General features: G+C 47.2%; 2 protein-coding genes and 1 pseudogene across 3 annotated transcripts; 1 reads left to right on the forward strand and 2 right to left on the reverse strand.

Annotated features, from left to right (window-relative positions):
* Positions 1–5,130: 5,130 nt before the first annotated feature.
* Positions 5,131–6,275, reverse strand: LOC100825624 (annotated as a pseudogene).
* A 1,370-nt stretch (positions 6,276–7,645) lies between these two features.
* LOC100834225 lies at positions 7,646–12,905 on the reverse strand. Its single transcript, XM_010237225.3, has 13 exons — positions 12,420–12,905; positions 11,989–12,314; positions 11,575–11,894; positions 11,386–11,478; positions 11,202–11,292; positions 10,927–11,020; positions 10,719–10,816; positions 9,712–9,781; positions 9,510–9,613; positions 8,838–8,954; positions 8,672–8,748; positions 8,485–8,529; positions 7,646–8,368 (listed from the first exon to the last, which is right to left on the reverse strand). The coding sequence occupies exons 2-13, from the start codon at positions 12,277–12,279 to the stop codon at positions 7,831–7,833; spliced, it is 1,938 nt and encodes a 645-aa protein (XP_010235527.1). The 5' UTR covers positions 12,280–12,314; positions 12,420–12,905; the 3' UTR covers positions 7,646–7,830.
* Positions 12,906–16,625: 3,720 nt separating this feature from the next.
* Positions 16,626–20,676, forward strand: LOC100834525 (zinc finger transcription factor YY1). 2 transcript variants are annotated; one of them, XM_024460810.1, is made up of 6 exons: positions 16,626–16,937; positions 17,090–17,148; positions 18,439–18,638; positions 18,745–18,834; positions 19,678–19,821; positions 19,889–20,676. In XM_024460810.1, exons 1-6 carry the CDS (start codon positions 16,891–16,893, stop codon positions 20,399–20,401), a joined length of 1,053 nt encoding a protein of 350 aa, XP_024316578.1. In that variant the 5' UTR covers positions 16,626–16,890; the 3' UTR covers positions 20,402–20,676. The 2 variants fall into 2 exon arrangements, with proteins under 2 accessions (XP_024316578.1, XP_010235528.1); XM_010237226.3 differs by having other exon boundaries at positions 16,631–16,937; positions 19,901–20,676.
* The last annotated feature ends 607 nt before the right edge of the window (positions 20,677–21,283 follow it).

Below are 21,283 nucleotides of genomic sequence, written 5' to 3' on the forward strand. Positions count from 1 at the left end.
TACCACTCAAATTTTGCACCGCGTCTGAGTTCACTACAGTGAGTGACCGTCATGTGGCTGATGAAAAGACTATTTTGCCCCTAGCACCTTTACATGGTCAGCAACAATTCTTCTTTATGCTGCTACATAATTGTTGCCATCAGTTTAGCAAACAAGTTTGGGATAAATTTCAGCAAGAAAATAGAAAAAGAAATCGGTGTGAAAACAATATTTCAGCAACATATTCCTTTGTTCAGCTTAACATAGCAATTTTCACAATAAAGTCCAGCATAATAATATACCTAAATTCATCGTAGTTCACAGCCGAAATAGTGTTCAAAATAATATACTCAAATTTTGTTCAATTTTCTCCACTTGAAGGTCAGATAATGTTGAACTAATAGTCAACTGACGGCGGTGGTTAATTTAAACACAGTGCTAAATTTGAACAATAGATTTGAAAAGCGAAAATTTTTAGTGGCATTTGAACATTTGGACAAATTTTAGATGGTATATATGGAATTCCCTCCAGAACTTAACAGAACTTGTGCTACTCTATAAATACGGCTCAGCTGAATTCATTTTAGGAAAAGTGAAATGATAAAGAGAAGATGTTATGCCCCTACACCATATGCCTAATTTATTTTACATGTGCCAATGAGATGAGGCAAAGCTTCTGTGCCAAAGCTCTTCTTCTAGCCTTTTTTTTCTTTTCTTTTTCCTTTCAACCTTGTTCGAACTCCTTCTTATTTAATGAGATGAGGCAAAGCTTTTGCCTCCGTTTAAAAAAAAATTACATGTGCCAATTAGTATTGTGTTCTTTCTCTCCATCCGCCATTAGTGGTGGTTTATGCTCAACTTATCAACACAAGAGTCTTAATGAGATGAGACAAAGCTTCTGTGCCAAAGCTCTTCTTCTAGCCTTTTTTTTCTTTTCTTTTTCCTTTCAACCTTGTTCGAACTCCTTCTTATTTAATGAGATGAGGCAAAGCTTTTGCCTCCGTTTAAAAAAAAATTACATGTGCCAATTAGTATTGTGTTCTTTCTCTCCATCCGCCATTAGTGGTGGTTTATGCTCAACTTATCAACACAAGAGTCTCTCCAGCATAGCGAGCTTCTGTGCCAAAGATCTTCTTCTAGCCTTTTTTTTGGCGAAGTACCCCACTTTATTAACTCAGAATATTAGTTGGGATACAAGAAATGTCAGGGGTGCTGAGAAGCCACAAAGGACGCCCCATAGTGAGAGTAGACGCATCCTTGGATAGGTTATGAGAGCTAGGATGACTCCATGGAACAGATTCCGCCTTGCCTGGAACTCTCTAGCAATGGCGCTATAGGAACACAACGTACACTCCTGAAAATTATTCACAACTCCAAGGCAGTCAGACGCAACCTGAACATGGGAAATATTCAGGTTGGCAGCCAGTGCCAGAGCCTCACAACAGGCAATAGCTTCGAGAACTTATGGAGAATTGAGTCCCTTCTAGCCATGATGCTGCGGTCGGTCGCCCGCTCGCTGTCATCTCCGCCCCATCTCTGTCTGGCCTGGCGTAGTCAACATGGGCCAAGACAAATGGGTTATCCTCCCACCAGCGAAGCCCAGACACCACTGGACAGACCAAACGAGAACGGGCCTTTTCTGTCACCGCGCTCGTGGAATCACACTCGCTGAGACGGCTTGCTCGCCAATGCACACGGTGGCCCAGCGGACTCGCGACACACATGTTGGTGGTCCGGCTGACTGACTTCGAATTCAACTAACCTGTGCTGCGTCCATGCCGGACCGGAAAATGTGCCTGGATGTGTGCTTGGGCTCTGTGTAAACGATTGTAAGCACGTCGGCACATTTCTTGTCATCACCAAGACCTTCGACGTTCTGCTTTTTACTTGCTGTCGAGCAAAGGAGGTATGGGACAATCTTGACCTCGGGGATGTTGTCCAACATGCTTGTGCTGTGGATCGCTCTAGTCAGATCGTCCTACAATTCCTGATGGAAGAGCATGCATCGTCTGACCTTGGTAATCTTATTGCTACAGCTTCGTGGTACTTATGGTGGGAACGAAGGCAAGGCGTTCGCGGGGAGCTTGTCCAAACCCCGGCACGCTCTGCTATTTCAATCCGTGTGATGGGTGAGAACTTTGCCCGTGCGAGGGGTAAAAAAGCAAGCATTAAGAGAGGCATGGATGGCAGAAAACACCGCAAGGGATTTTCAAGTTGAATGTGGATGCAGCGCTAGATCAAGATTCACTCGACGGTGCAATTGGAGCTGTCCTTAGGAACCATAGAGGCGAATTTGTTGCTGCAGCTAATCAGAAGATCACAGGTTGTCCAAGTGTTCCTATCGCTGAAGCAATGGCACTTCGCATGGGCCTGGAGCTTGCCAACATTGCGGATGCAACATGCTATTAGTGAATTCAGATAGTGTGGAAGTTATCGATGTCATGAACAAGGGAGGTAGATCTGCAGGTCTCGGTGCTATGACTGCTTCTACCTAGGAGTAACGTTTTGTCACTGCCCTCGGGAAGCGAATATTGTTGCTCATGAGTTATCCCAACCTACTAAATATTCTCCCTCCCTCACCTGGATGGAAAATCCTCCTGAGAGTATTTTACCTCTTCTCCTAAATGATGTAACCATTATCGATAATGAATAAAGAGGTATTTTAATTGGTAAAAAAAAAAGACCTCCGACGTTCCAAGAGCAAATAAAAATTCTCATAGACGTTCAATCCATACACTGATACACAAGATGGGTAGCACCTAGCTGCACTAAGATTTTTTCTAGGCGATGACGGCTGCTTCCTCTGTTCAGCGATGTCGGAAAATTATGGTTGTAGGCGTTCGTTCGCCGGAGCGCAAAGCTGCAGTGGCTTTTGTTGCATGTGTGATCTGGAATCTGTGGAAAGAGTGAAATTGTCGAGTTTTTTTTCTCAAACACGCTTGGAAGCGCGTCATTTTCATTAAGAAGAAGGCGCAAATAAAGCGTGAGTAACCAAATCTTACAAGATTTACAACATATGCGATGCACCCGCCAACGACGAGGCCACAAAAGAAAAGAACACGACCGTCCTCATCGGACGACCTAAGACGGAGCCCTAGCTAGCCTGGAGCTACAACAGCAGACCTTCAGCCAGCCTAGGATCGGAGCAGGTAAAAGAGATGCCACCAAGCTTCAAACCACAGTGGCAAGAGACTCGCTTTGCCCAACCTCCTGTACTAAGGCAAAGAAGCAAAGCACAAGACATCAAAGGCCGCTTCACGACAGCTGCAAGACACCCCAATCTGTGACCATGACACCAAGACTGCCCCGGGCAGTTCCCCCACCAAAACGCCTAAGAAGGGAGGCCGATCTGGAAGCAGATCATGCCCCGGTCGACAAGTAGATGAATGACCTGGTCTGAATTGGAAGAGGCAACAACCAGGGAACCGGCAGCGACCAACATCGCGCCCCAGAAGTCCAACACCCAGAGCAGAGGATCAACTCCAGCATCGTGATACCTCACCGCCAAGAAGAGAGACTGCCATGTCACGCCGCCACACCTGAAGACTCCACGGGCAACCAAGGTAGCGCCTCCAAAGAGGGAACGACGCCAAGGCGCCACTGCCACTGCTTGGTTTGGAGCCCTGGCAAGCCGAACCTAAGGTTACCCCTAGAGCCCGAGGATGGAGAAGGAATGGTCAGGGGCCACGATGACGCCTCCAAGGAGGTAACGGCGCCCACAAGCGTCGCCATCGTTGGCACCGGACGCTGCCGGGCAGGGAGTTCGCCCCTCCCTTAACCACCGACCCCCGAGACCCAAGTAAAACGGCGAGGCGGAGGCAGGGAAGCAGCAGACCACCGGAGATCACCACTACCGCAGGGAAGCAAGAATCAAACTGTCGGTAGCAAGGCAGAGGAGGCGCCTGCAGATCCCGACTCGAAGGGCGGCGCCAGAGCAGCCTTGGCGCAGGCCTGCCGCCAGGCGCGACCGATCGCTCGTTGCGTCGCACGCCTTCACGCTGCCATCGACAGGAGGAGCAGTGGCGCCAGACCCCGCGGGAGGAGGAGGAGCCCCAACGCCAGCAGAAGGAAGAGTAAGGGAGTTTCCACCGGCAACGACGGTGAGGGGGAAGGATGGGGTGGCGGCTGCGCTAGGGTTAGGGTTAGGGGGTCGCCCCGTGAGTCGCCAGAGGCCATTCATGAGACGGGAGAGGGGGGGGGAGAAGCTGACAGAGCGATGCTTAAGGAAATCATTGAGGGACCGTCCGCTTATGCCCGATGCCCACAAAACCACAGGGATTGGCAGAGATTTTAGTTCATTTTCCCTCTAATCCCTCCCAATCCCCCTCAATCCAAAGGGGAAATCATGAAAACGAACAAACCCTGAGGGCCTGTTCGGTTACTCCCATCCTGGTGGGGTTTGGGAGGCATCAATCCCATTTTAGTTCAAGTTCCCTCAAATCTCTCTCAATCGCTGCAGGGAATTTCATAACCGAACAACGCCTGAGGGGGCAATGGAGAGTTTTTATTCTGCGAGGGGATTGTAATCCTTTTTTTGTACAGCCGAGCTATGTAGGTTGGCATCGATTTTTCTTTGCTTTTCCTGTTCTTTTTGTTTTCTCTGTTGATTCTTAGGCACATGTAACTGTTTCAGACTGGTTTTCCCTCTTCTTTAATGAATCGGCAGAACACCTGTCTTAGCCCGTCAAAAATAAGATAGAGCACCACAAATGACAAAAGCAAACACATAAGACGCAAGGGGCGAGCTAAGAACTTCATGGCGCCATCTTGGTATATAGAGCAGATTAGTAGGAACCTCCCGGTACTTGTGAAGAACAAAAATGCATCTTAATTAATAATTTGTATATGCCCACTTGCAGGCCCCTGAACTTTGTACAAGCCCCTGAAATTGTTGAGGCAGTTCAAGGCGATTGCAACACTATTCCAGATTAACGGAATCCTCCCCAAAAGAGAGAGTAACAAGGTATGAAAAGATGACAGATGTTCATAAAACCTGGATACTTGATCGAAGGTCTCTGATGCTCTATTAATTAAAGCAATCACCACTTCTTTCTGATAGTCGTCCACCGCTTGGGGCCTAGGCTACGTGCACATAGGCAAGCGCCTAATGACTAATTGAACCCCAGACCTTCTTATTCGCTGCCAATTTCATCAGATTAACCACACGGGCGTAGGCCAGTTGGACCAAAGCTGAGGAGAAACAAGATTCTCCCTTCTATTATTACCCAAGTCTAGAACTCCTATATCACGACGATTATTCTTCCTGCATGCTTGGTATTGATCATCATCAGTAAAATAGGCATGATTTGCATTGAGAGACGGATATTCTTCAGTGTTGAGACAAAGTGATTGGCCAAGCCCAAGAAACAACACGTGGTCATGCAAGAAGTTGATTTCCACAAGCCTTTTTACATCAGTGTCAACTTTATACATCTTAATTTGCTCGGTATTCACCACAAGTGTGGCAGGATCAGCATCAGGATCATGATCCTCAAAGTCAAAGTCTTTTGCACGCCAAACAAGTAAAAGATCACCCCATGGAGCTTGAACAATGTACATGCTCTCACAATCAAAATCGTGTGGCGTTCCCATGATAATCTTTGTTGTGACAGCAGGGCCACTAAGATCGAAGGCATGGATTTCTCCAGATAAAGATACTGCATACAACAGCCCATCCTTGTAGGTGCAGTCCTCATAGCCAGATGTGTGTGGTGGCAGCCGGGTCCACTTCTCATCCCTACTCTTGCAAACGAGAGCTGAGAGGCTAGGCGGTGGATGAGCACCACGATGAAGCTTCCTGTAGATGTATCAAAAAACACAAAAGCCTTGCGGTGGAACAATACCGGCAGGAAACCAAGATCACGTGTGCGGAGAACCTGATTAGCCGTGCGTCTCGAGTATTCATACGAGTGGACAGAAGGGAGAGCTATCTGCTCTCCGGTGATGGGATTGAGAAGGTGCATTTCAATTTCAGATCTCTCATCGACAGTGACCAACCAGCCAACTGTAGACCCAATCAGGAACCTACTGCGTATAGGTGGCTCTGGGAGAGTTAACTTGTAAACCCTCTTCTCCAGGAGGCTGTAGAGGCATGCCACACTCTCACCAGCAGATTCAGAAGTGAACAGCAAGCAAGGTATCTAGGGCTTTTTGTAGTAGTTCCCAAGGTTGTGCAGGCTGGTGTAGGCCGAGCGCCATGAATGGCAGACAGATCCGGCACGTATGAGATCAGGGATCTCAAGGGTGGCAAAGATGTCCATCAATATGTCCTCTGGCAGCTCCGACAACATGTCCATCTTTTTGAAATTTCTTCAGCAAATTGTGAGGGAGGTCTACCAGCTTGGGCAGAATTCTGAAGACTAGAAAGGAATTCGAATTGCTTCTACGGAATACTTGCAAGTACAATCTTGGATGGAAGACAAAGAGGATAGGCGGGGCTTCCGACTATACTTATACTACTCCGATCACAAGCCGAGGCCTCGCCCTAATTGGGAAAGGTAAAGCTAATCGGAATTCGAGAGCAACTCCACCGGGGGCGCCGTCGGAGGAGAGGATGGGACTCGATCTGAATTCTGACGTTGGGAGAAGTTGATGGTGGTTGGCTGCCGTGAAATCAGACGCCGGAAATCAGGAAGATGAGTGGAGAGAGAGGGAAAGAATAATCGATCGGGGGAGATGAAAATCTGGAAGATGTTAGATGAGTATGGTAGGTACTTTATTTTTATGCTCTGAATTTATAAAATACTATCTTTTTCATCAAGAAATAAAGGTCAAATCTCAAATTTGATTTTTTTAAATAATTGTAAGACCATTTAACCTTTTGAGTTAACTGGTTATTTTCCCTCTTGCATACCTGGCGTAACTATGATACGTGATAATATTAATCTGTTTTCTTTTTTAAACTTTCGGTCCTGGTGCCTGTTGTAAGATTATGTTGGTGGTCTTTTTTTTATGGGAAATCGACGGGGAGCGCCCACGGTTTAAAAAGAAAATTAACAAGTTTGGTCGTTCTGTTGTACTCCTTCCGACCCATATTACTTGTCGCAGATTTAAAAAAGTCCCTCCGACACATATTACCATGGACGGAGACAAGGGGGGGGGGGGAGGGGGGGCTTTGCCCCCATAAAAAATTTGTTTTTGTTTAATATGCACTAATTAGCTCATTAAGAAGCAGATTTATTACAAAGTAGCACTGAATCAACGACACGTAATATGGGTCGAAGATAATACCTTATTTGCTTGGTTCAAGGGAAACCTTTTGTTTCAATAAATTTGCTTTCATGTCATCGCATATTTCGTTTTGTATCTGTCTCCTGCTTCCATATTCGTTTAAATGCTTCTCCCAGAAATAGAAAAACAACACAATATGGTTTCAAACTTGAGACCATAGTTTCTTCCGTATTTCCTACTTAATTCCGTTCTTTTTTGTTATGTTTTCAACACCGCGAGTCCATGATTTGTTGACAACAACGTTGTACACTATTTTCTCTGTTTTAAAATATAGGCTGTATAACTTTTGTCGACTGTCAAATTTTCTAAATTTTGACCGAGTTTATATAAAGAATGTTAATAACATATATAGTGTCAAATCAAAATATTACGAAAATATATTTCACAATGAATCTGCTTCATTTGGCATTTCAGATGTCCATATTTTTCTATGAGGTTAGTCAAATTTTAGAAAGTTTATCAAGTAGGAGTACAAGCCATCAACAAAAAGCATATTACTAGTGTAATTCGTTTTCAAAACATTATACTATGCTAGTACTACAATTAACAGTTCCAAAAACCAATATACAATCCGCTTCCCAAAAAACAAAAATACAATTCACGGCGGCGAGACGTGTGATTTCACCATTGTTTTTTAACGCCGTCCGCCGCCGCTCTACCACGGACCGCGCCCGGCCCCCGCGCCTCGATGCCGTCGATGTCGAATCCAACGACGGCGGGAGCCGCAGCGCGGGGCCTCCTCGCCAGCGGGAACATGGAGTGGTTGCTGCTCTTGCTCAGCCTGTCGTCCTTGTTCAGCGCCGCATCCGCCGCCCGCTTCGACGACGACGACGACAGCTCCTGGCTCTTGCTCTTCCCTGGTGGCCGCCATTGGCGCCGCCGCATGTACACCTCCGCAAGCATCTCCCGGTCCTCGCTGGTGAGCAGGGCCGTCTTGCTGGGCGGGCTCGGAGAGCGGGTGGGGGATCTGCCGCTCCTCCTGCTCGGCGACCTGCCTCCGGCTCCAGGGCTGCAGCCGCCGTTGTTGTAGCTGATGAGCCGGTGGAGCCACACCACCAGGTCCAGGATGCACGCCTCCGCCTTTGCCATGGACGCGTGGTGGAGCGTCTCGATCTTGAGCGCCTCCGGTTGCACGGCCGCCCTCCGCATCAGATCGTTCCTGGAAATAGTCGGTGGGATGAACGAAACCCAGATGAGAAGAATTCTCGTGAATGATCAAGGAATGGCAAACAGGGGAACGAACTGATTGATGAGCGGCATCTTTGTCTCTCTCACCCTGTGTTTGCCCACTCGCCGACCCATCCGAATCCATGGTGTGCTCTGCATCAAGTAAATTGACACAATAATGAACAATAGATCAGTCAATACCTGGAGTCTGGAGAAGAACCAGCATCTGGATGTTCTGAAGTTAAATGGTCTTCCCGTCAAAAAAGAAGAAGTTAAATGGTCAGAATTGAGATACCTGGTTGTGTTGTTAGCGACAGGGACGATCCATTGCAGTGTTTTCTCCATGGAGGATCTGGTTTGGGTGATCGGAACCTAGCAAGGAAAAAGGAAATGCAAATTTGTTTACAAAATGAATTCCGGGATGGAACGTGAATTTATATGTATGGGACCATGTTTTATACCTCCTGAAACTCTGAGCAAGTTTGCAGTCGTATTCGGAGAGCAGACTTAACATTTGGAGGTAACCCTTGATAGAGCGCGTCTCGTGTACTTTGTGGAGGAACAGAGCTTCGGGAAACCTTAGATGACAGCAAAAATCAGTAAGTGTCCGATCCCAAGACTGTTCAACTCTAGCAAGGTTTTCTGGTCAACCTTTATCTATACCTGGACAAACCCCGGGCCGGGCTTCGTAAAAGCCCGACGGTCAAACCTGAAGCCCGGCCCGGCCCAAAACCCCAGAAATAGGCCATTTAAGCATTAAAATAATTATTTTCGGAATAAATAAATGATTTTATACCTATTTTTTCCCTAAAAATACCCGGTTTTAATCATTTCGGGCTTTCGGGCCGGGCTTGGGACTGGAAAGGGAGGCCCGAGCCCAGCCAGGGATGTCGGGCCGGGCCGGGCCTCCCATGCCCATGTATACCTTTGTCATATACAGTACTCAATTACTCATGTTTGTGTCTTATTTCTGAAAAATATATATTACTCCATTCATTCCGAACTATTGACTTGGGTGTTTATCAAGATTTAACTTTAACCAATAATATGTCCAATCATAAAGATCAGTTCGTAGAAGAAATAAAGGGATCGCAAAAGATATGTCAATAACGGAATAACCTGATGAAACTTACGATATTGTCAATCTGCGAAACGATATTTGCATAGTGCAGCGACAGGCCAGCCGACCCTAACGTCTGATGGCTCTCGGAAGATCCATTCAATGGTACAGCTCCATCTACAGGAACCGAAAAAACATTATATAAATCCATACTAACAGGGCGATTACTATTGTAAGTTGATAAATACTGGTAGAAGTGAGCAACTAGGCAATACCACAATACCCAAAAGCATCTCGAATCTCAACGTGTAAGTAATGGACAATATCTACGAGCTTCTCCATCACCTGCAATTGTTAAAAAAGGGGGAGGCAGAATTGGATGATTCAGATTACCAATTAAGCACACATTGACTGGCAAGTTAAGCCTATCTATATAATTCAAACTAGAGATTTTAAACCTCCTATAGTTGTCACGGAGTAGTAATAGTTACCTAATTTTGAAAAGATTCATCCTTTTTATCCCATGTTTCATCCATTTAACGTTTTTTTTTTCAACCATGCCCATGCGACTGCAGTCTCTCGGATGCCACAACGTACACAATATAAACCACAACGGTATAAAAATCAAATCTAAAAAAATATGTACCTTCAGTTACAAATTGATGGGTACATGTTCTTTAAAATGCGTTGGATTATAATGTCTATACAGTATTTAATAAAAATATATTTGCAACTATGATATTGAATTTAAGGTAATTTTAAAATTCTTGAAGTAAATTAACTGCCGTTCTATCCTTTATCCACCGTAAAGTCCCTAGGCCCTGTTTGGATGAGGGGTATTTACCGGTAAAGTTTTGCATTTATTTCATATTTGAACTAAATACCAAAGCTCAAACAAAAAATACCTGAATCCAAACAGGGCCCTAATAGTAGGTTTACATCAATTGTTAAGATGACTTGGATGATGATGTGGATGAATTGTTAAACTAGATGATGATGCTCCGCGCATTGCTACGAAACATTGTTCAGAAGAAGTCATTAGACCGAAGAGAGAAGGGATGTGCGAAGAGGCAAAAAAAGAAGAAAAGATGATAATTAGTGTCACCGAGAAAATACTTAGTGAGGAGTAAGTGAGTAGGTACATAGGATGGTAAATAGTGGAATAAAGCTCATGAGTGGAGTAAAAAGAGCAAATAGTTTTTGATCGGGTCATTATGGACACTCTGACAACTAGAGAACAAAAGGGTAATATTTAAGCAACATTGTGGTATAAGTTACTTACATCTTCGAGTATCTTATTCCAAAGAGATTTTTTCTTCAAATTATGTACATACTTCCTTTGGCTCTTCAATTCTTGTCTTATGATCTGAATGGTGTCCCCTGATCATTCATTGCACCCAACCATGAGTTGTATTGGGAAAAAAGCACTGGTTTTATTGAATAGGATCTCAAGCTACTGGGGGAGGAGATATAAATGATGACAGATATACCTCTTTCAGATACAATTGATCTTTTCTCTTCCTCCAATTTACGGCGATAATCTTGCTCGAACCTATCGAGTGCATGCAATTCATGGTAGAGATCCTATGAGAGAGAAACAAAATTGAAGTTGCAACTGAATTAGGGATTCAGGAAGGCAAGGGTGGATATAGTTTGGAAGATGTCTAAACAGATCGTGATTGATGCACACATTAACTCAGTTTTCCATTCATCCCAACAACTGAGTAGTACATAGGAGTATTTCGGGGTGCAGCAATGTACTCACAGCCGTGTGCCGAACAAGTGTCATCAACTGCTGCATCTCTGCTTTGGCTGTTTCTTTCAAGTTCGGCTGGGGTGCAATCTCCGATTCTAGCCTGGCAACAGAAACAAGACCAAAGCCGGTGAGATCATCAAACATCAACACCAACCACCAAGACATGCAGTGCAGAAGAGTGGAGAAGGACTACTTGCAGAAGTATCGATCAAGGTTGTGCCACTGGGGATCCTTGCAACGGTTGCCAAACCTGACCACCTCCCGCGAGAACACTCCCAGCTCTTGCCTGATGAAAGGGGAAATCAAACCAGGACTTGAAGCTTCCCCTTTTCATTTCGAAAACATGCAGGAAAGCTGCACTATGGAACTCATGATGTGAGACCTTTTGTCTGCCGCGGCGATCCTCGTAAGCTCACCCATGTCGGCGGAGACCAGGCGCTGCACGCCTTCCGACCGGAGCACGGTCTCCTTGAGATGCTTGAGGTTCTCCGTGGACAGGGACTGCATGAGGCTCATGCCCTTGACGACCGTGTTGGCGACCTCGAAGGCGAGGATCGACACCCGGTTCCCCTTCACCGCCGCCCCGGTCGCAAACCCGCTGCCTCCTCCGGGACTCAGGCTGGACATGCTGCTGCTCAGCGTGTCCAAGACCTGCACTGCCGAGGTGCTCGCTCTGCCGAACACTGAAGCTCTGTCTGAAACCTGCAACAGCAGAAACAGAGAAAAGAATCATCACGCAATGTGAGAAGATCACACCGACATGCACGGTGGGGGTGGGCTGAAAATTCAGACTTGCCTTGCCGGAGGTGCTTTGCCTGGGCTTCCCACCGGCCTTCTTGTGCTTCTCTGACGAGGCACGGGTCAAGTGCGACTCCTTGGGGATTGATCGGCTGGTGCACGGGGGCGAGCCATTCTCGGAGAAGCTGGCCGTCTCCTCTACCGGCGCGGTCTTGTTCTTGCCCTGTGCCTTGCCGGCGGCCGAGAAGGCCTTGAACTCCTGCTCCACCACGAACCCGGAGAAGGCCCGGAACGAGAGCTCCGCGGGCGACCTGTCCCCGGCGATCCCTGCCGAGCACACGCCGCCCATGGCAGGAGGGCCAATGCCCAACAAGTCAACAACACCTGCAAGCAAACAGGTAGTAGATGCAGAATTGATGAGGAATGAGCTCGAATTCCAGCACCGGGATACGTTCGCTGGCGGCCACGAAAAAAGGTAGGCAATCAAACCGGTCAGAGCAGCGCAAAGCCTTCGCGTTGACGGGGCGCCAGGCAAGACAACCAACGGAAGACCAAGACCCACCCACCAAGAAACCGACGAAGGGGGTGGATGAGCTCTCTTTCGATTCGAGCACCATACGGAACGGAGGGAAGACGAACAACTATCGGCCAAAACGCCGCGGAAATTCCCCCGCCGATTAGTCAAGGAAGCCGGCGTTGTCGGAGGCAGGATGAGGAGACTATTAAGAAAAAACACACAGATTAGTTCTCCTTTGGCGCGACCAAAATTTGCCCGAAAACCCGCGCTAAAGCAGCGGGAGGCCGCGCCCGGAGCGGCGACAGGCACCTCCCACCCACGGCGTGATGGCGGCTGGCCGGACGGTAGGAAGTAGGAACCCTGTGCTTTTCGGTGGTTATTCCGATGTGGATTTGATCGGAGAAATGGCCGCTTTTCTTTTCCCTTTTGATGCGCGAGAATTCTATTTATATTTGTTTCGAAGAAGAAAAGAAAGAGAGTGGGGGTGAATGGGCGAAGTCCACGGTTGGGAGGATTTTTTTTTTAATTGTACGGCCTGTCAGCCCACCGAAGCACTGACTTTTGGTGGCTGTTTGACTTTGCAAACTTTGTCGACTATTGTGGTGTTGTATTGTGTCAGTTCTTTTCGTTTATGAGACAACTTCTAGATCCACGGCAGACGAAGCCAAAAAGAACTCGATTCCAAACGGTTTGGAGAAGCAGTTTAACCCCTAAAATCTTTCACATGAGAAAAAGGTGGTTCAGGATAACTTCTAAAAATCCCACATTTCTTTGGCTCAAAAGAAAGAAATGCCACCGCAAGCACGTATCGATTCGCCAACAGTTTTCTCCTGTGCAGCCCCTCGCAAGCAATTCCTCATGTCTCCTATCTGCCTCTCCAGTGGAGATAGGGTTCCTCCCTAGCCGCCGCCCCACGAAATCCCTGCCGCGTTGTCGCCTACCGGAAACCACGACGCCGGCCAATATGCTTCGGGATAACCGCCTCCGCCGCCCTGCAGTTTCGCGGCGCCGCCGCCCCGGAATCGTCCCCCAGCCGCCGCCTCCGTGGATTTGTGCCCCGGCTGCTGCGGATTTGTCGCCCGGCTGTCGGTACGCCGCCCCACGAAGTCCCCGCCGTCGGCTGGTTCTTAGCGAGCAAGATGCAGCAGGAGTTGAGGCTGTTGTCAATTTTGCCAACCTAGGATCGATTCGCTTTTCCGTCGGCCGTTGTCAATTCGGTCTAGTGCTCCTTTGAGACTTGCTTGTTTTTTTTTCCTTTCTTCTTGGAATAGATTGCTAGTTTTCTGTGTTCGAGATCTTGATTAATTTTTAGCATTTTTTGCTTGTCGAATCGTGATGCACTATGAACTCATCTTTGGCAAATTGATGCTTATGTATGTGATGTACGTGATACCAGTTCCATCAATCTTTTCTTGTATATATGTGTAGCAAATTGATGAAATAATACTCATATTAGGTAAGGTTGACAGAAGTTTAGACCAAGCGTAGTACAGACATTTCAATAGGCAACTCACACAATGCAAAAGCTAAAAAGAACTGGAATGTAATTTTTCCCGAACTTCTTCCCACCACAGTTTCTATGGGTAGAGAAGTTAAAACTGTTTCTGGAGAAGCCGAAGCCGAAAAGATCTGGCCCATTGTTTCCCTTTCCGCAGCGGCCGTTGGGCGCACCAACAGGCTACAGCCGCGTTGTGTCTACCATGACAAGCACATGCTTCCCATTTTTTCCTTTTTTTTCCAGATTCAGAACAAAAAATAAGCATAAGCTATTCATTTATAATGTTAAATACGGACTAGGATACAAGTAATGTGGCAAGTAAGGGTGTGTTCGGATGTCCTCTGGCTTCCAGCTTCCCAAAACTCCACCGTGGAGCAGCGCCGAACACTCTAACTCCAAGAAGCTAGATCCGGGAAGCCAGTCAAATTTGCTATACAAAACTCGGAGCACCTCTTTTGGAAATTCCTGGAGTAGCAAAACACGGAGCAGCGTGAAATTACGGAATACTGTCACCGCATAAGTGAAAAACGGTTTAGAGCACCTCCTTTTCCTGAGCCGATTGCAATAAAAAAAACTTGTCGCTGGTAGGGTCTTCCCCGCCGCCTCCATTAGAGCATCTCCATTAGGCTACCCCAAAGCTACCCCAGATGTCCTATTTAGGACAAATGGACATGTTGGCCCCAAAAGAAGGTCCCGATGGGCTACCCCAAACGGACAAAATGGGCTTTTTGTCCGGACAGATCCCCCAAAGTTGCCCCAAATTTGGGGGAGTGGGGTGTCCGTTTGTCCTCTATCCAGGCCTAGCCCACGAACCTTTTTTCTTTCCACAATCTCCTCCTCCTCCCGATTCTCTTCGTTCCCCACATCGTCGTGCTCCTGTGCTCTTTCCCCACCCGAGCTCCCCCATGGACGACAGGAAAGCGGAGGCCGAATCCCGCCGTCCCTCCCATCACTTCCTCGCGCCCGGCCACCGACCCGGCCCCTTCGCCCCCTTCGGCTCCACGCGCCCTCGCCGCCATGGGAGGTGATTCCTTGATCTACCAGGCCTTGCTCTACCAGCCGCAAGGCTAGGTGTCGGATCCACCAAGAACACCGGCAGCTACCACTGCTCCCCCTCTTCCCTTCCTCCCTCTCCCTGGCACCGCCCCTTCTCTTCCCTGCCTCCCTCTCGGCCGAGCAACGGCGGGGTGGTGCGGACCAACCGGCGGAGGCGGTGGAGCGACTCCCACACGACAACGAGGAGGCGAGCCAGAAGTGGCGTCGCTGGAGTGCGCGGAGCTTTCAGTGGGTCTGCCGGCGCGTTCGATGGCAGTCGGTCAGCGGCACCATCATCAACAACGGCTTCTCCTACTTCCACCACCGATACACACGCGCCATCTTTGCCCCCTACTATTGGATACGATGCTGCATCGATTCTACCAGCCACCTGTGAGTGCACCTTTGTAGTTGAATTACCAGCAATGTACGTGTGTTCTGTGTTCTTGTGCGCTTGGATTGGAAGATGGCAGTGGTGTCTTGGACAATTGTATTTGTTCTGCAATTGTATCCGAAGATCTGCTATGCAATTGTATCCGAAAATCATATGTATTTGTTCTGCAATTATATAGTATGTTTCTGTTGAATGCAAAATAAAATAAGTTGGGCATGTAGTTGTCCGTTTTGGGGGACGTTGTTGGGTGACGGGGGCGGACGCCGGGTGGACACATGTCCACTTGCCCCCGCCTAAACGGACAAAAAAAAAAGGACATTTAGGGACAAAATTTGGGGGGCCATTGGAGATGCTCTTAGTCTTCTGGTAGTCCACTTCCTCCTTCCAATCCTCCATTATCCTCGCCCAATCCTCCTCTCAGTCGCAGCCACATCTGACAAGTCGCCCGCCGGAGCAGCTTCCGCAACCTAGGAACAATGCTCGCCTGCCCTAGCCGCCTCCCCTGACTCTGCCTCTCCAGATTGACGCGCAAGCGACGAGCTCACCGACGACGTCCTAGTCAGCGAGATCGGCCCGTACAGTCTCGCGGTCTCCCTCGAATCCTCGATCTCCCTCGACGGCTCGATCCCCCTCGATGGCCCCTCCTCCGCAGGTTCGATCTCCCTCGATAGCCAGAACAGGCTGAATTGGGTGCTCCAATTCTTGGCTTCGGTTCGGTACAACTTGTACCAATGGGCTTCCGGCCCAGCAGCCAATGGGAGCAGCACCGAACTTTTTTCGCTCCACCAACCACGCTGGAATCGGGATTGGGAAGCTGGATCGGTGGATTTCGTGAAGTGGGAGGACTTCCGAACACTCCCTAAGTAACCACACACGGCGTCCCGCCTCAAGTAAGGAGCCACGCCGATGGAGGAGATGAAGCGGACTGCCGAAGAGGAGAAAGGGGGGAGAGGAAAAAAAGTTGGAATAGGTGGGGGTGAGGGCGACACGGCAGTTTGTCGGACACAAAAGAGACCTCATAAAAAAACACACATTCATGGATGAAATTTGATACTGTACTAACCCCATTCCCTTCCATATATATGTTCCAAAGGAAATTCGGAATTTATTTATACGGGCAGTAAAGCGAGGTCCAGCGACTCCCGCGCGTCCCGGTGTTCAGCTCTGTTGGTCTATGGACGCCCCCACAAGGCCACAACAACCGCAAACAACAAATCGCAGGGAGGGAAGGGAGGGAGTCCTTCTTTTCCTTTTTGTTGCTCTCTCTCCTGATGGGAACGGAGCAGCCGCGTCCGCGAGGCGCTGGCCATAGATTTCCTCGCAGCCATCACACCGCGACATGCTACTGCCACCCATCCATCCACCACCATGCCATCCGACTCCGACTCCGGGCCATGCCCCCTGTAGTACCCACCCGTAGCCCGGTCAACATAAGTCGCCGCCCCACCCCAGCGCCCCCGCCCCAAATCCCAATCTTCCCCTGCAATCCCTAGCCGCCTCCCGCCGCTCCGACGAGATGCAGGCCGCCGCCCCACGCCTCCGTCACCGATGGGTCAAGGAGTGGTTCGTCTCCCAACACCCACCACGCCCTTCCTCTCTCTCTCTCTCCCTCGAAAAAATCTAGTCCGCTTCTCTCTCTCTCTATTGGGAGCTTTCTTTAGCTTCCGGTTCATGTGATTTGGATCTGAATTTGTTTGCGCTGCTCGCTCGCCTAGGATTCCGCAAGACCTGGTCATCGCCGGCGGCCCGTGCGCGCTTTACAAGTGGGTGCGAGGTACGCTAATCCTACCTACGTGACCTTCTTCTTGCTGCTGTCAAAAAAAAAAAAAGATTCAACCTTTCTTGCTGTGACGTACTGTTGCTTAGCGTCATCGTGCCTGCGGTTGCGACTCGCAATGACCTTCGGCTGTGGTTGTGGTTTCCGTTGCTTAAATTGCATTACATCAGAGGTTTATCAGAGGCTTTGGTTTTGGTTCTGCTAGCCTAATTGCGCCTCACTTTAGGCCACCTGTTTACTTGGTTGTGAATAGTTACCCTGATATGCGATACGGGTGCAGCTCTGGATAATGTATGTGTATTTAAAAGCAAAAACAAAAACAAAAACAAAAACAAATTGAGAGCAGCGGCAACAGGAGTGGAAGAGAGAGGATAGACCTGAGGTAGGATTGTATCATTATCCATTTGTATTGGTTCTGAGGTATACAGATACCCATTTGTATTGAACATTTACTGAGAATCAAATTTGAGTAGTCCTGGGCTCAGAGACTATAGACCTGAGGATAGACCTGAGGTAGGATTGTATAGATACCCATTTGTATTGGTTCTGAGGTGTACAGATACCCATTTGTATTGAACTTTTACTGAGAATCAAATTTGAGTAGTCATGGGCTCAGTGAAGTATCATAATTTTATTCATTTATTTTGGATTTCTAAATCCACCAATACTTCCCGATAAAGTGATACGAAATCATGGTATATCACCGTATCAATGTTGTATCTACAGCCAGTACGGAACCTCGGAGTAGTATCAGGATAAACCTAGGTTGCGGCTTCCTGAATAGTGATTATGGGTCGGTGAGATAGTATGTGATATGTTTTCACCATTTAGATTGTAATTATGTGTCTCTGTTTGTTCTACCAGTTGCATGAAGTATTTATCTGCCCTCTTACTGATGTAGTCTACTGCAAAAATTCTTGACGCGGAACAGTACACATTGACAGGAAGCTTGTGAAGTTTCTGACTTTCTGTAGTCTGTTCAGACTTCAGAACCAATAAACTGACTAGTTGAGCAATGAGTTCACTCGAAACAAGTAGCAGAAGTTGATATTCAATATGGAGGTCGCCATTAGCATGTCAAATCATTTCGGTTCAAATTTAAGTGTTTGGTGTGGGCAATTTGCATTATCCCACTCCTGTTCTTTGTTTACAACTTATTTATGAACGATTTAGAAATCTCGTGCAATCTTCAATGAGGACAAAATAATGGATTTTCATTCTGGCATGATGTTTGCTTTTGATTTAGCCTTCTCATTCTGATAATGTTTTTACATTATTCCTCTACAGAGGATAGGTTGTCTGCTCTGAAAGCCAAGGACAAGGAACAAGGGGCAGACACTGCAAAGCCTGAACCGACCACTGAGGTGCTTTTCCTATGCAGCTATGACGGCTGCGGGAAAACTTTTGTTGACGCGGGGGCTCTTAGGAAACATGCGCACGTCCATGGGGAGAGGCAGTATATCTGTCATTATGATGGATGTGGCAAGGTATTGTGTCATATTTATCAGTCTTGCATCCATATGGCCGTGACATTGTTGGCTTGTTGCCACTGAGTTGCTTATCTAAAGTTTGTTGCTAAATCTGTTTTTGCAGAAATTTTTAGATAGCTCAAAATTGAAGAGGCATTTTCTTATTCATACAGGAGAGAAGAACTTTTTCTGCACTTATGAAGGTTGCGGCAAGGTAATTACCATGTTTTCTTGGTTGTATCCGTTATGCTTTTCTTTACTGAAATTTCGTTAATCATGCATGGATATTTTTTATTGAAAAGCTCGATGCTCGGTTTCTGTTTGAGTTCAACTCTTCTTGTCTTGGAGCTATGGCCATTTCATTATCTTTCTGTTGGCTGTTTGGGTTGTTATCCAGTAAGTGCATTTTCCCACACACCATATGAAATTTTCACATGCACACTAGAGAGAAAAATTTCACATCCTCGCAGTATTTTCTGCAATTGAAGATATTCTCTGAGTCAAGAGAATGTCCAGTGGCTGTGTTGTAGATAGGGATGCAAACAAGATCACGCATATATCCTGTTTCTATTCCAACCTTCAAATCTTCAAGTCAAAATTTGAGCATTTTTTTTTAACTAGTAAGTCAATTAATCAGGATAAGTGAGATCCTGCTTGCATCCGTAGTTGAAGATATCCAACCCCTGAAGGCAGGCCTTAGATCTTCCGTTTAAATTCATGCAATAGATCCCTGTGTCAATTTATTCTCCTTTTACAGTTGTACTGCCTGAACTGGATGCCCGATGTATGGTTTTGTTTACTGGAAATGGAAGCGGGGAGCCATGCTATCTGATCATCTAAAAAAATAGGACGGGAATTTTCAGTGCATCTCTGTGCAACCTAACCTAAATAGTGTTTCAGAACCCAAATAATACCAGCAGCTGTCTGCATTCACTCTCGTACTTTTCGAGATTTCTGTTAAGCTTAGTAGGTTGCGCTGGATATGACACTGGCGTTCTCTTTTTAGCAGTGGATTTTGGGAACTTATGTAATGTGCTTTCGGTCCTGGTTATTTCAGGCTTTCTCGTTGGATTTTAATTTAAAGGCACACATGAAAACACATTTTGCGGATAACTACCATCCATGCCCGTACCCAGAATGCGGTCGAAGATTTACACAGGAATCTAAACTGAGGGCTCATTTCAGGACACAGCATGAGAAGGTACGATGTATGGATATTTATAAATTTGCCACTTACCACAGAACCTCTACTTACAAAACTAATAAAGGCTGGTGCGCAGAACCCAGGTATGCCTGCTGCAATGAACCGCAATGCACTAGGAGATCACCCCCATAACACAGTGAAACCTCCTCCGGTAACGCCTCCAGTTCCTTCGGCTGAGCGCCCATATGTCTGCCCCTACGACGGTTGTGCCAAGGCATACATTCATGAGTACAAACTAAACCTCCATTTGAAGAAGGAGCATCCCAACCACTTCTCGGACGCTGGTGCTCAAGCTGGTCCTTCGAGGAGCACCGCGTCGAAGAGTTCCCGCAGAAGCAGACCGAGCGCCACGGCCAAGATGCCATTGCCAAAGATCCCCAAGCGCGGTGCTGAATATACAACACCATCACCAGCTATCAACATCGCTGAGGAGCACCAATGGCCAAGGAAAGTGCTGTATGACGATGACAGCGAGGAGACGGAGGAAGAGGGGGATAAACCGGCAGATATGGGATGGGGGCGCATAGCTGCCAGCAGCGATGATGATGATGATGAGGAGACAGAGGATGAAGAATGACCACAAATTGAAATTTTGAATCTTGGTAGTTGTGCACATAATTCGTAAGCTTTGGTTATAGTTTATTCATACGTGTACAATATATCTGAATAAGGTTGGCTAGGAGGTAGGCAAGGAAAATGGAGAGTTGGCATATGCAGGTTCTGAAGGTGGCTTCCCGATGCCAGGTTATTAACTTTGGGAAGGATACTATGCACTGTTTGGTTATAGATCATTATTTGCATCCTTAATATGCATTGCGCTTGAGTGTTAAGAAGCGCACGCGTGGATTGAAATCTGTCAGTGGTTGGGTCGGTTCTTTTGTGTTGCAGAATAACCATTCGTCTAATCATGTTTCTTTGGAAAAAGATGGCGACGTTCAAGTTGGCAAAGCGCGTCTTTGTGCCCTTTGCCTTGGTAAGCTGTATGCATATCCTGTGTCATTAACATTGCAACGGCAATGTGGCAATGTGGTTCTATGTCAAGCCGTCTCTTTGTCCCTTGTCGGAGACGAGAGGTAATCTTGGCGCAAGCAGCCAAGCGTGGCGTGGGCATGGGGAGCATATGGAGCCAATATTCAAACGACGATGTGCATTTCCTTATGTTTTCGAGAATAACGCAATCAGCCATCGGTTCTTTGATCTGATCAGATCACATGAGATGGCACATTGCATTGGTTCTTACACCCGAAAAGACAGAGAGCGTCCATCTCCCATTCGCTTATTTTGACTTGCAGTGCTTATAAATTCCTTCGATTCGTGGTAAAGGCCTATGTTGACCAATTGTTCTCTTTCTTAGCGTCAGCTCCGATCCCGAGACTTCGTGGACCACAAAAAGATTCTAAAATTGCACTTTCCGTGCATGCGTGTGGCCCGCTCCTAATGTGGAATCTACAATGGCCTT

The sequence above is a fragment of the Brachypodium distachyon genome, chromosome 3 (assembly GCF_000005505.3).
Source record: "Brachypodium distachyon strain Bd21 chromosome 3, Brachypodium_distachyon_v3.0, whole genome shotgun sequence".
Lineage (NCBI taxonomy): Eukaryota > Viridiplantae > Streptophyta > Magnoliopsida > Poales > Poaceae > Brachypodium > Brachypodium distachyon.